Source organism: Trichosurus vulpecula, chromosome 6 (genome assembly GCF_011100635.1).
Source record: "Trichosurus vulpecula isolate mTriVul1 chromosome 6, mTriVul1.pri, whole genome shotgun sequence".
In the NCBI taxonomy this organism is placed as follows: Eukaryota; Metazoa; Chordata; class Mammalia; order Diprotodontia; family Phalangeridae; genus Trichosurus; species Trichosurus vulpecula.
Window position 1 is genome coordinate 51,892,096 of NC_050578.1, and position 14,253 is coordinate 51,906,348.

General features: G+C 39.3%; 1 protein-coding gene across 1 annotated transcript in view; it reads right to left on the minus strand.

Annotated features, from left to right (window-relative positions):
- Positions 1–14,253, minus strand: part of ARHGEF38 (Rho guanine nucleotide exchange factor 38) — a 136,260-nt gene that overhangs the window by 80,697 nt on the left and 41,310 nt on the right. Inside the window, exon 3 of the mRNA XM_036764914.1 lies at positions 2,722–2,845. Within this exon, the coding sequence (XP_036620809.1) occupies positions 2,722–2,845 (124 nt within the window). The remainder of the gene's footprint in view (positions 1–2,721; positions 2,846–14,253) is intronic.

Consider the following 14,253-nt stretch of genomic DNA (forward strand, 5'->3'; position numbering starts at 1 on the left):
CTTGCACAACTTGCTATTCCTTTCAAATATATAACAAAATTATCGTGTAAATTTATTTTTTTTTCCTTCCCTCCTCCCCTGATGCCCTAGAGATGGCTATTAGACATCTTTCTCTGGCTTCAGGTAGTGTCATTCTTCATATTGAGGGAATCCTAATAAAGCTGCCCCCAGCCCCAATATTCTAACTTCCTTATAGGCCCCACTGAACAGTAGGTCCACTGCCCCTACCTAGCCACCCCCCCCACCTCAATATCCTAACTTCTTCGTATATGCCTCACTGCTTACTAGAACAACAGGTGTGTCCATGAACTCATAGTTCTCACAGAACAGCAGGTGTGTCCATGTGATGGGAACCCAGCCACTGCCTCTGGCTAGGCACTGCCCCCAGACCCATTCCTCATAATTCTCACAGAAACAGGTGTGTCCATGTACTCGACCTCAACCACATGATCCATCTTGACCGGATAGGACCACAATAGTTAGCCAATCAGAAAGCAGCACCACCAGGATGCCCAAGCAGGATGTGGACCCCAAAACAATAGAAGGGACTTTCCCTAAGTAGGCACCTGCACAGTAATAGCAAAGAACTGACCTAGAGTGAACTTATGATGTAGATAGACTTATTATAATATCATTATCATGTATATGTACCCCTCATGGGTTTTTCTGTATGCATTGTGGGTAATTGCATATGCAGTTCCACTGAGACTAGGATCCCTCCTCCATTACCTAATCCCTTAACAAACTCCTCCTGCCTTTTTAATATTAATCGTATTCCTATATTCTATGTAAATTTTGATTGTGTAATCAACATCTTTACCCTATAAAAATCCATCTTATTTTTTCTGAAGTTGCTAGCTCCTCTTGGAACTTAGCCCACCTCATGAGAGGCGTCAATCTCAATAAATGCCTAAACTTGGATTAGAGATGGTCTGACTCTGAATTCTTTGAGACAGTTCCACCACCACCCACCATGAAACCCCAACAGTTTTGGCATGGGCAGAGACTAAACTGCAACAATATGTCCCTTATAGTTAATTTGGGTATGTATAATAAACAAAATAACTTATTTCCTCAAAGTCTTTCTTAAAACAACATTGCTGTTACTGTATACTACGTTCTCTTGGTTCTGCTTGTTTTGCTCTTCATTATTTTGTGCAAGTCTTTCCATGTTTTTCTAAAATCTTCGAGTTCCTCATTTCTTGTAGCACAGTAGTATTCCATCACAACCATACACCACAACTTGTTCAGCCATTCCCCAATTGATAGGCATCCTTGCAATTTCTAGTTCTTCATCACCATAAATATTTTAGAATATATATGTTCTTTTCTTTTTTCCCTAATCATCTTCACAAATAGACTAAGTAGTGGTATTTCTGGGTTAAAGGGCATATGAGCAGTTTAATAACTCTTTGGATTATTGGAAAATTATTAAATAATTCTTTGGAAGCTAAGGATTTTAAGAGTTGGAGATAAAGAAGAAAGGCATTCCCGACCCGGGCACCCAGGACAGCCTAGGCAAAGATAAAGAGGTGGGAGATTGAAGGATGATTTCTGGGAATAGCAAGTGAGCCAATTGGGATGGATCATAGAATAATCTGAAATAAGTCAGGAAAAGCAGGCTAGAGCCAGATGGGAAGGGCTCCAACTGCCAACCTGGGATGGCTTAAAAAAAAAAACTATGCTCTCTGTCTCCTGGTGCTATCAATAATCAAAGCTCATAGCCTTTTGGCATTGTACAGAATATAAAATAGAGGTTACTGCCTTCAAGAGCTTTATGGCATTGAGCTATCTTTGTAGCAACATTGATAGACAGGACTTGCAAGGAATACAGAAAATGAGACTTGGTCTCAGTGTTTCTCACACAGCAATCCCTAGAGTTATTTTTAACTCTGTTATTTTTAGGTAAAGTTTTAGTTTAGTTTAACTCTAGTTATTTATAACACTAGAGCAGAGAGAAAAAAAATCTGAGACTGGCTATGAGCATCAAATCACAGACAGAAAAAGGGAAATCAGGAAATAACCTGAAAGGAAGTGTAAAAAGTTCTAGTGGCCAAGAAACTGTAGTGTTAACAAAAAGTTTAAGTGTAAATTAAAAAAAAAATCTGTGGGCTATAAAGTTAGAGATATTTCTAGAGGCACCTAATCTAAAAAGAGTTACTAAAATCAGTAAAGTCATTTGCTGATTTAAATTTTTAACTCTTGGCCATTAAAAAAGAGGGGAGAAGAGGGGAGAGAAAGAGACAGACAGACAGAGATAGGGAGACAGAAAAAGAGACGCTAAAAGAGGGAGGTGGGGGGAGAGAGAGGGGAGGAGAGAGAGACAGAGAAAGACAAAAGATAGAGACACAGGGTGGGGAGAGAGAGAGAGAGAGAGAGAGAGAGAGAGAGAGAGAGAGAGAGAGAGAGAGAGAGGGAGAGGAAGAGAGGGAGAGGGAGAGAGAGAAAGAAAGTAAAAGGGAGTCTAGGAAGTAGCAAATTAGAAAAATGATGGAATGCTTAGTGCTACTGAGGGACTTTGGCAAATGGTTACCAACTCATTAGGAAACATAGATTTTATGTAATGACAGTGAGACAGGAGATGGACTTTGCAGTTCTAGGTCTCCTGGGCAACTTTGGGAGTATAGAAGGAATGTAAAATCAAAGCCAAGGTTGGGGGGGGCGGTTATTAAAATATTATTTCCTCCTTCTCTGGAGAACTTAAGAAAAGAATAAACATACCGATTACTTGCATGGCTGGTTCCACGTCTGTCGTGGCTTCTTCCAGCAATGACAGGAGCTTGGCTGATATCTGATGCACCGATTGGATGTTGCTAAACAAGCCATCCGCGTCAAACCTATCAATCTGACGAAACACAAACACTGAGTTTGGGCTGACAGAAGGTGCAATGTATGTTGTTCACTTTCTCTTGCTAAACTGTAAGCGGCTTACACACCAGCCCATGACACTTTAGCAACAGTTTGTGTAAACATCCCTATTTGTGATTTCCAGAGCACAAACACATTTTTCCACCAATCCCAAAACAAAGCTGGGTGGATGCCCTGGTTACTTGCTTTTATTTTGAAGGAGTTGTGTTCACTGGATTAGTCAAGTCTCCCATCCCACAATCCTCACCAGCATCATCTTGAGAATAAAAGTAAAATGCCTGAAGAACATATAATGTTTACTTTTGCCCATCTGCCCTTCTTGGGGGAAATAGATACCATAACAAATGAACTCAGAAGTCTTCACTGCTCAGTCAGCATAAATTGTAACTTGTCCTGGATAAATGCCTTTTTACAAAGCCACTCCAAAAGCAAACATCCTGGAAGTGCTGACCAGTCAGTGTTCAAGGGTTGTCACAGTTTAAAAAAAGAAACCCTATTGTTATCTATCTGAAGTCTTCAGTGAAGATAAGGATTAAGAATCAAGCATTGTCTTCACCTGTAAAATGAAACATGATTGTATCTCATTGAATTTTCTAAAATAAGTCTAAAATAAATGTTAAAAAATTTCTGAAAAGCCAAGATTTGTGTAATGAATGTGCTTGTCCCAGGTGACCCAGTAGCCTAGCTGGCACAAGAGCCAAGGCCTTTTGACTCTCTACTTGACTCTTCCTGTCATTCTGTTATACCAGGAGGGGGGAACCTGCGGCCTTGATGCCAGATGTGGCCTTCTAGGTCCTTGGCTGCAGCCTTTTGGCAGAGTCTAAGTTTTACAGAACAAATTCTTTTATTAAGGGAATTTGTTCTGTGAAGTTTGGATTCAGTCAACGCGCCAAACTTGAGGACCTAGAGAGCCACATGTGGCCTTGAGGCTGCAAGTTTCCCACCCCTATGTTATACCATACTGGTTTTGAAGAAAAAATTTTCATTAAAAGGGTTTAATTTTTCAAAGGCTTTTACCCTTGAAGAGTTAAGCTTCAGTTATCTGGAAAATTCATTGTATGAAACACAGAATCCCCTTGTGGTGATGAGGCCCATGAAGCATTGCTATAGTTGTAGTACTATTCAACAAATGTCTTTGGACTTTCCCCACATGGGACAGGCAATGTACCAATGTACTCTCCTAATGACCTGAAGAGGAAATGCGGCTCTTTTAAGTGCTAACTTAATCACGTTCAGACTGGCTGGATAGGGTGGTGGTAGGTTTTTTTTTTCCCCTCAGACTACAACTGTGGCTTTTCAATACTTTTAACTTCTATACTGGAAGTTAATAGTGAGGGATTCCAGCCCTTGGAGCAAGCTCATCTGGCAGAGATGAAAGCTGCATGGACCACAATCTGGGGGACCCTGTCCAACTTCCCTTCTCATGCCCAGGTTCCCAAAGAGCTCTCTTGTCCCACTCTCAGTCTAAATGTATGTCAGATTAATATTACCCCTGGTGCCCCAAGGGAGCCCCCACTCTTAGGCAGAAAACACTGAAAGGCCCATAAAAAGACCTCTCTTCCTAGGTAAAATATGAGTCAAGCTAGTGCTTGTAATAGGTTGCTTAAAGGGGCAGTAGCTTTCCCAGAGATCCTACCCCACTGGCTTTATCCTAGTATCAATCCATTAGAGTTCTGGAGTATTCTTCTTTCATCCCCTATGTGCAGAACCAAAAGAAGGAAGGAAGCACATGCTTCACCAGGATGTCAGTACCCATGGGTAAGATCCCAGTCACCCCACCCTAGTTAGAGCTCTGATTAAACTATTTGGTTTGCTGCACTATGCAGTTCATACAGAAGCAATGTGGTTCTTTTTATTAATGCTGATTGCAAATAAAGATCCAGAACTACATAACTGTGAATACTCTGAAAGAGAAATGGGTTGTCCACAATAGGGGTATACACTGTGATATCATTTGTTTTGTGTAATGGGCACATTCTGAAAAGAAGCATATGAATCAATTGTTATTTGAATTTATTTTAGACATAGTAGAGGCAATCTTCAATAAATTATTTTGTCAAGCAAGAAGATTCTTTCAAAATGGTGGCATGTGTGGAGGAGAAACAAATTTTTTAATGTTCTTGTTTTTTAAATTCAGACTTTCATAAATATGAGATGCCACTATTATTAATGTGAAGTATTTATCCAGTGACTTTATTCTGAAAACCTTGGAGTGGTTTAGATATATTATTGCATTTATCATAACCATGCTCTTGTTAAAGGATCAGCTGTGTTTACCATGTTGTAGGTAGTAAAGCAAGATAATAACTGATTATTCAAGGTCATGCAATAAGTTAACATAAAGCAGAGAGAGACAAAAACCCTACATCTTGGTCCTGCTCCTTATTCCCTTATGTTGAATAATGAATGAATGAGTAAGTAAGTTTCACTTTTATTAAGAGCTTACTATATGCTAGGTACTTGGCTAAGGTTAAGGACAGCCTCTGCCTTCAAGAAACTCACATTCTAATGATTGGGAGACAACACATAGAAGGGAGGTACAGTCAGGGAATAGTGTTTTGGACTGAGAAGTCATATATATGACGAGTGGAAAAATAGGGCAATGCATTGACTTGCTCTTTCCATAGGCAACGTTAGTTGGTTTTTTCCCACCATTTTTTGGGGGGGATAATTAGGGTTAAGTAACTTGCCCAAGGTCACACAGTTATAAAGTGTCTGATAATGGATTTGAACTCCTCCTGACTCCAGGGTTGGTGCTTTATCTACTATGCCACCTGGCTGCCCTGGAAATGTTAGTTTTGATCTGATTACAGTAGCAGGGTTGGAGGGTGGGGTGGCAGGAGGAGGATAGATTCAGTACTTACTTAATTTCTCAACAGAATATTAAATCCAGTGCTCAGTGGCTTGACTCATTCATTTAAATAAACATTTCTCAAAAACCTACTATGTACTAGGATCTGGGGACAAAAGTTTTAAAGCATAACTGTTTGACCATAGGGGCGAAAATTTCTTACCTGAAATTTAAGGTTCTTCTTTGGGTGGCCTTCAGTTCTGCATCAAACACTTATTTTTCCCATTCTATTCCTTAGGTTAGGTTACATGCCTACTCAATTTAAAATCCAAATCAATTTAACAAAGGGGCTATCTCATTCTGCATTCTATCTATAATCTTGCCTCATTGCAGGTGTTTTAAAAATATTAAACAATAATAATACAAAGCTTTAATTCAATTTCCAAGGACAGAAAGGCTTAAAGATTAGCTAGTTTCAATATTCCTTACTATCATCATGGATGTATACATTTTGAAAGTCATGAAACTGGCTACCTCCTTCCAAATATTTAATGTAGCCTGGAGAAATTTTTGAAAAAGAAAATCCAAATGACACTTCAATTTCCCAGGTAACAAAATCTTAGGAAATACAAATGACCCCAAGGGGAAGGACCAATTAGATGTAGAAAGGTAGATTCTTGAGTTCTAGAAAGAGATATGATCCTAAACAGGTTTTTAAAAGAATTTTTAAAAAGTCTTTGGAAAATTTGACAATACAGCAATTAATACATTTATGAGAATTTGTTAGATTATCCATATGGCCTTGGACAAGTCATTGAATCCCCCTGGACCTCAGTTCTTCTTCTGTAAAAAAAGAGGGGGTTGAACTAAATGGTCTTTGAGGTCTTTTCTAAAGCTCTAGATTGAGTATCCTATGACTCTAGGTCTAGGGCCCTGAATTAGGGATCAAATTCTCCAGTTTGCTGCTTTGTCAGATTAAGTGGGAACTGGTTAATTATCTACTCAAGTTGATCTACAAACATGGACCATGATTTGAAGAGTTCAGTTTGGTAGACCTCATGCAGATTGAATGTCCTGACTGTGGATGAAATCCCCTTGGAGACTCTATACAGATGGAAAACCCAGGTGAAAAGTTAACTTTTCCATAGAAAGGCATAATTTCTTAAGAACAAAGTGATAATCTCTTTGTCTTCTGCTCTGGTCAGACTTCATTTGGAGTACTGTGTATAGTTCTGGGCGCCATAGTTTAATAAGAGCATTGATAAGCTAGAGAGAATCCAGGGGAGGGCAAGGAAGATAAAGAAAGCCTTGACTCCATGCTTTATGAGGATTGGTTTAAAGAAATGGGGATGTTTAGTCCCGAGAAGAAAAGATTCAAGGGGGACATGCTAGCTGTGATCAACTAATGAGACCATCGTATGGAAGCGGTATAACATAGAGTTGCAAGAGACCCAAGAGGCCACTGTATCCAACCATTTTATTTTATAAGACAGTTAAATGGTGCAATAAGAGTGATGGAGTTAGAGTCAGAAAGACCTTAGTTCAAATCCCACCTCTGACACTTACTAGATGTGTGACTCCAGACGAATCACGTAAGCTCTCAGCCTCAGTTTCCTTATCTGCCAAACAAAGATGATAATAGTACCTACATCCTACATTGTTGGGTGAATAAAATGAGATGACAATAGCTATACAAATGCTAGCTATCATTATTATTATTTTATGGACAAGGAAACTGAAGCACATAGAGATTAAGGGAGAGGTCACACAGTGTATTCTTTAGGTAGGATTTGAACTCAAGTGTTCCTGGCTTCAAGTCAAGAACTCTAACCATGAAGCCACCTAGCATAGTAAACTTGTTCTGTGTGGTCCAAGAGAGCAGAACCAGCAATCATTGGTACAAGCTGCAAAAAGTCAATACTTTATGATTGTTATAGAATGCTGTTGTGCTATAAGAAATGGCGAGCAGGATGCTTTCAGAAAAACCGGGAAGGATTTATATGAATTGATGCAAAGTAAAGTGAGCAGAATCAAGAGAACACTATATACAATAATAGCAATATTGTACAATGATCGACTGTGAATGACTTAGCTATACTCAGCAATACAATGATCCAAAAAAATTCCCAAGGACTTATAAAAAATTCTCCAGAGGGAAAAAAAAACTGATGGAATCTAAAAACAGACTGAAAGATACTTTGTTTGTTTTTTTTAGTTTATTTTTATTGCTTTTGGGGGGGAGTGGATGGGAGTCTGTGTTTTCTTTCACATCATGACTAATACAAGAAAAAAAAAGCCAATACTTCCTAACATAACTGTCCAAAAGTAGGATGAAGTTCCTTGGGAAGCAGAGGGACCCTTCTCTTTAGAGGTCTAACAAATGCGGACAACTCATGATCAAGTGTGTTGTAATGGAAATTCCTTTCAAGTATGGATCAGACTTGGTGGTCACTGATATCCCTTCCATAAATTCTGGAATTTTGTGGCTCTAGCCAACGTGTTTTGGCTTTATGGGTTCAACCTCAGCTAGGGAAAGAAAAATGGAATGTATGAAAGTGAGGGATGGGCCATTCATTCACTAAGCATTTTAATAGAATTCTCTCAGACCACAATTCCAGACCATCTCACACATTGAGATGCCAATCAGTATCAGAATATGAACACCCAGAAGGCAGGGACTCTCTTACTTTTCTATTTCTATCCCCAGAATGCTTAGCACGGTGCTTTGCACATATTAAGCAGTTAGCAAATGCTTTCTCCATCCAGCCAGCTAGCCAGCCAGTGGAAACCTCAGGCAGAAGTCTCTGAAGGTACCTATATCCTCAGCTCAGTATGTAGAAAACCTAATTCTGACTGATGAAAATGGTAAAAAGATTAACTTTCAGCTTATTTATATATATGCATTATATAAATACATATTGGATCATATGATTTACATAAGATCATATAATTTCAAACTGGAAGGACACTTGAGGGTCTATCCCTTCATTTTAAGAGAGGGGAAGTGGTTTGTTTGCCCTGAAATTTGCAAATTTTATTTTCACACAGCCTCTCTAACTCCAAATCCATAGTTTGTGGCACTAACCACATTGTAGTGACACAAATTCAATATTCTCTATATTGAGTGCATACCTTATTGACACATATAATAATAGTTAACATTTACATGGTATTTTAAGATTTGTAAAGTGCTTTACAAATGTTATCTCATTTTATCCTCACAAGAACCCTGCTATTATTATCCTCACTTTATAGATGAAGAGACTGAAACAGACACAAGTTAAGTGACTTGCTCAGAGTCACATAGCCAATAGGCAGGATTTGAACTACAATCTTTCTGTCTTCAGGGACAGAGCTCTATCTACTATACAACTTGGCTGTTGTAATGGCAATGTAAATTTGAAGATCTTGCCCATCCAATAATAGGCCCACATGACTTGCTTACATCACAGGAAACTTAAGTCACGTGTGGTAGGAGGAGCTTGCTGAATGAGAGGAACAGGAAAGGGTGGAGCAGGAAATGCTCAGAGCAGTTAGAGCTGAAGGAGAGAGCATACCTGTGCTACCTGTGCTGTGAGTGATGGTTGGTGGCAAGGCCCCAGCAGGGGGCCAGAATGGTTTTGAGATGGAGTTGTTCTCTGCTGTGATAATATGTATTAATTTCTTTGCTGCTATGATGGATTGGACTGAAAGGTTTGGGGATCTGGTTCTCTGGTGTCTGAATAAATGGTTTACTTCTTCTGTCTTCTATATGGAGAGTCTCTTATATTTTGTGGTACAGAACTACATAGGCATATTTACAATTATCATCTATATCGTGATTACTGCCTTGCTGATACAGGTGTTTGCATATAAATCAGTGAAATAAGTTATTGTAACAAATTTAAAAGAAGAGTGGAGATGACAAGAAGCAGCCTCGTATAGTGGATTTGGAGTCAGAGGACCTGGATTCAAATCCTGCTTGCAAATCTTAGTATCTGTTTAATCTTACGCAACTGATTTAACTTCCCTGGGCTTTCTTGTTGTTGTTATTCAGTCATTTTCAGTTGTATTGAGCTCTTCCTGACCCCATTTTGGGTTTTCTTGGCAAAGATACTTGAGTAGTTTGCCATTTCCTTCTCTAGCTCATTTTACAGATGAGAAAACTGAGGCAAACAAGGCTAAGTGGCTAGCTCAGGGTCACATAGCTACTAAGGGTCTGAAGCCATATTTGAACTCATGAAGATGAGTCTTCCTGTCTCCAAGCCTGGCAATCTATCCACTGTACCACGAAGCTGCCCTTATTTCTTTATTATCTGTAAAATAAAGGGCTTGGACTAGATGGTCCCTAAGGTCTCTTCCAGTGTGAGAGCTATGATGTTAGGAAATTTGCAAATAACAGATTTAATAGCTACTGAAAATTTCATTGACTTCAGGAGATGGACTCATATTAACACTGCAGATACATTAACCAAATGTGTAGTTGGCTATATCACATCAGAGTACAGGTCCCTGGATGGAGCATTTGAGGTCATGTGATCAGTGAGCAAGTGGGCATTAATGACTTACTTTAACAGGAGGTAGAGCTCTAGCTTTTACATTTAACATGAGACAGAGAATGTCATTGGCTTTAATTACAATGGCCTTCACTGCCAGAAAAGAGCTCTTCAGTACTCATGGTTTCTGTCTGGTTTTCTTAACAAGTATAAGTTCAATCTAGAGAAAAAAGAGTCAAGTATCACAACAGAATTCACATAAGGCAAGTCTACCACCTGGAATAATCTGAGGGACTTTGATATCTGAGTACACCAAAGACCTTGTTTTGCATTGGCCTTACAGTCTTGTAGTGAGGCTATAGTGTATTTCCCCCCAGTAGGGATCTAGGTCCTTACTTAAAACTGAAATATTATGGAACCTAAGAACTAGGGGGCGCAGTAGATAGAGTGTCAGGCCAGGCGCGAGGAACGCTCATCTTTCTGAGTTCAAATATGGCCTCAGACAATTGCTAGCTGTGTAATGCCAGGTAGGTCACTTAACTCTGTTCGCCTCAGTTTCCTCATCTGTCAAATGAGCTGGAAAAGAAAATGGCAAACCACTTCACTATCTTTGTCAAAAAAAAAAGAACCCAAATGGGGTCATGAAGAGTTTGACGTGGCTGAAAATGAGTGAGGAAGTAGTAGAAGGATGACTGACCAGGGCTTTGAGAGGGATGAGCTAATAAACGTTTAACAATCTGTTCTCCCCCAAAAAACATACTCACCATACACTTAAGTTTAATCTGCACGATTAACATTTTCTCCATCACTTTGGGGTCAACCTCAAATAGAAATGGAGGCCACTAAATTATAAGGATAGTGCACTTAGTGGACTTAGAAAACTGAATATTGACGTTATTTGTGTTTTATTGCATTTTTCTTTATTTTGTTAAACATTTTCCAGTTATATTTTCACCTAGTTCAGTCACTTTGGGGAGTGTTGTGGACTGCATGCAGCCAAGGTGCTCATGAGTTTGACACCTCTGGTCTAGACAATCAACAAAACAATAAATTAAGTCCTCATCTGTAGCATTTGTCAATTTTCCAACATGGAAATGCTCACAAGAAAATTTCACACTGGGTCTTGTGAGCCTTTTGAGTTTACTGCAGCACACCCCTGGTGAGGGACCATAAGGAAGAGAGACAGAGTAGAATGTGTTGAGAAGAAAGGGCCAGGGATGGCTTTTTTTGTTGTTTTTCAGGGTTTAAAAAATTAAAATGGAAGAAAAGAAAGGAGAAAGAAAGGTGAAGGAAATAAAAATTGCCTATGGAGCATAAAGGACATTTAATGGCAGCAGGGGAGGTTGGCAAGAAACATTTGGCAACCAGTGGGCTGAGATAATTATCCAATTAATATGGTATTTATTTAGACAGTTGGCTTACAGATTACAAAGCTGCGCAGACTGAACCAGTGCTTATTCCACCAGGTTTCTTACAAGTGCTCATTTGTATGTGTGAAATTCCTGCAGTGAGGCTGGAATCCCTATTAGCTAATTGAGTCAGACTGCAGGTTGAATTTGGGTCCCTGCTAGCCAACGGTTCCTGTAAGTTAATCTTCCAGTTAAATGCACAAATTACTAGCTAATTGCCCTGATATATTCTAGGTCAGAAACCATTAGTGTGGATAGACCAAAATTAGTGAAGATTTCAACTCAACTGAACCAAACAGCTGAACTGTTTGGCCTCTGTGATGCATAGACTCTGCATAGAGGTCCATGAGATTGAAGCAACCCAATAGAGCTGAACTGGGACCCAGAATGAGTCAACTCTAACTACAAAGCCATAGATCTTGAGCTCATGGGGGATGATTTTCATGGTGATAGCATTGAAAAAGTCATCAAAAGATTTCATTTGTGCCTAATGTTGGAAATATCCTACATTATAGAATACTCTAAAGTCTCATTGTGTAATGGAGGTCACCCTAAGTTCTTGAAGGTTGTAGCAATAGAATTCAAGTTTTGACAGGTCATTGAATTGCAGGATCTCAGAGTTACAAGAGATCTCCAAGGCCATCACATCCAACCCATTCCTGCTCAAGAATTCCTTCCACGACATAGCCAATGATTCTAGCCACTGCTTGAAAAGCTCCAGACAGCTCTAATTGTTAGAAAATTTTTCTTTATAACCATCTTAAATCTAAATCCCTGCACCTTCTAATCTACACTATTATTCCTTATTTTGGCCTGAAATGAAGCCAGAAAGAAAACAAACCCAGTCCCTAGTAGTCCATATCATGTCCCCACCAGACTTCACTTTCTTTTAGGCTAACCACCCTTAATTCCTTAAACCAATCTTCATATGTCATGGTTCCTAGTTCCTTCCCCCATCCTGCTTGACCCACCAGCTTGTCAAGGCGCTTCCTAAATGTGGGTGCCCAGAACCAAACGCAATTGTCCAGATGTGATCTGAGCAGAACACAGCGCAGCAGGGTTTATCACCTTTATCTATTTGGACATTATCATTTCTTAATGAAGTATTGATTTTTTTGTGGGAGCAGGTGGAGTGGGGTGTCAGGTAGCATGGTTGATTCATCTTGAGTTTGAAGTTTACTAACCCCTCCAAAAATTTTTTTTGACATGTTTTCACCTAAACTTTTCTTTGTCCATGCCCCACCCCACCTCCATCCTGAATTTGTGATTTTGATTTCTGGACCCAAGTGTAGAATGTTTTATTTATTCTTACTAAATTTCATTTAAAATAGATTTAGTCCACTGTTCTAGTCTGCCAAGGTCTTTTTGGATACTAACTCTGGTTATCGCTCCTTGCTTTTGTATTTTTTGCCAGTTTGATTGATGTCCCATCTATGCCATCAGCCAAGTCATTTATTAAAATGCTAAAAAATAAAAAATAAAAGAGAGGGCCCAGTACAGATCCTTAGGCAACTTGATAGAGATAACTCTTCAATTTGACATTGACTCATTCATGACCATTCTTTGAATTTGAACATTCACTCCATTCCACCTAACTGTGCTATCATCTCTCTCCTATCCTAGTCTTTCCACAAAGCTAGCATGAGTGATTTTGTCAAATGTTTTGCAAGCTATAAGGGATTTGTGAAGGACCAATGACAGACTCTAATCATCTGAGGACCAGCCTAGCTACATTTTTAAAATCTTATTACTATAACCTGGGCCATCAGCCAATAATTTTATTGTTGTTGGAGCAACACAAGAAGACCATTTACCAAAGGGGGCTTGCAGTCTGCTTCATCAGAGGAAGTATCCATACCAATGAAATCATAGATGCTTTAGGGCTTATGAAGGGGAAGTATCAGGAGATCAAATCTGTAGCTGTGTACCTAGGGGTGGAATGTTAAAGGCCATCTATCCAATCACACCTATAACTGGACTCAAATCTTCCTAGCTTCAAGTTTGATATTTGAACCACTATGCCACCTAGCTATCTGATAGATTAATTAGTTTAGCTCTGACAACCCCAGTCTATGACTTCTTTCTATGGCTTTCTCCATTTCCATTGGGCCTGGAGTTTGTGTGCCTAAGCAAATCTGTATTGATGACAGTTGATGTTAGGCCTAGCATGACCCATGTCATGGGGATAGGACGTGTTTATAGTCCCGGCCTAATTGTTAAGGTATCCACATTGAGACATGGCACCTTCACAAGAAAAAACAAACAATAACTCCCGTTTAAACCAGTGAGTCCTAGAAAAGAGGTGATGAGCGTGACATCCCCTTCCAGAGATGGAATGAATGCGTTGTCTTAGATATTAAGATAGATCTGAATGGCATCTTACGCTCTTTAAGTTCCAGACAGTACAGCCCCTGCACTGAGCTAGGAAATGTTTTCATTTTCCTCCTCACTAGACCCAGTGGGTTTTGATCTGGACTATAGATTATCAGAATTAAAGGAAGCAGGAGTCTTCTCACTGAAGACTCTTCTCACTGAAGAAAAACCTATAATGTGCTTGTAAATGTATCAACAAGGGGGAAAGTTTCCATTCCAAAACCATAATATGAGGATTAAAAAAAACCAAACCAAACCTCATCTTTCTTGATCTTGGGTTTACTGACCAAGCTAGGAGAAGAGATTTCAATCCCATAAAAGACGGTTTCATAGACCA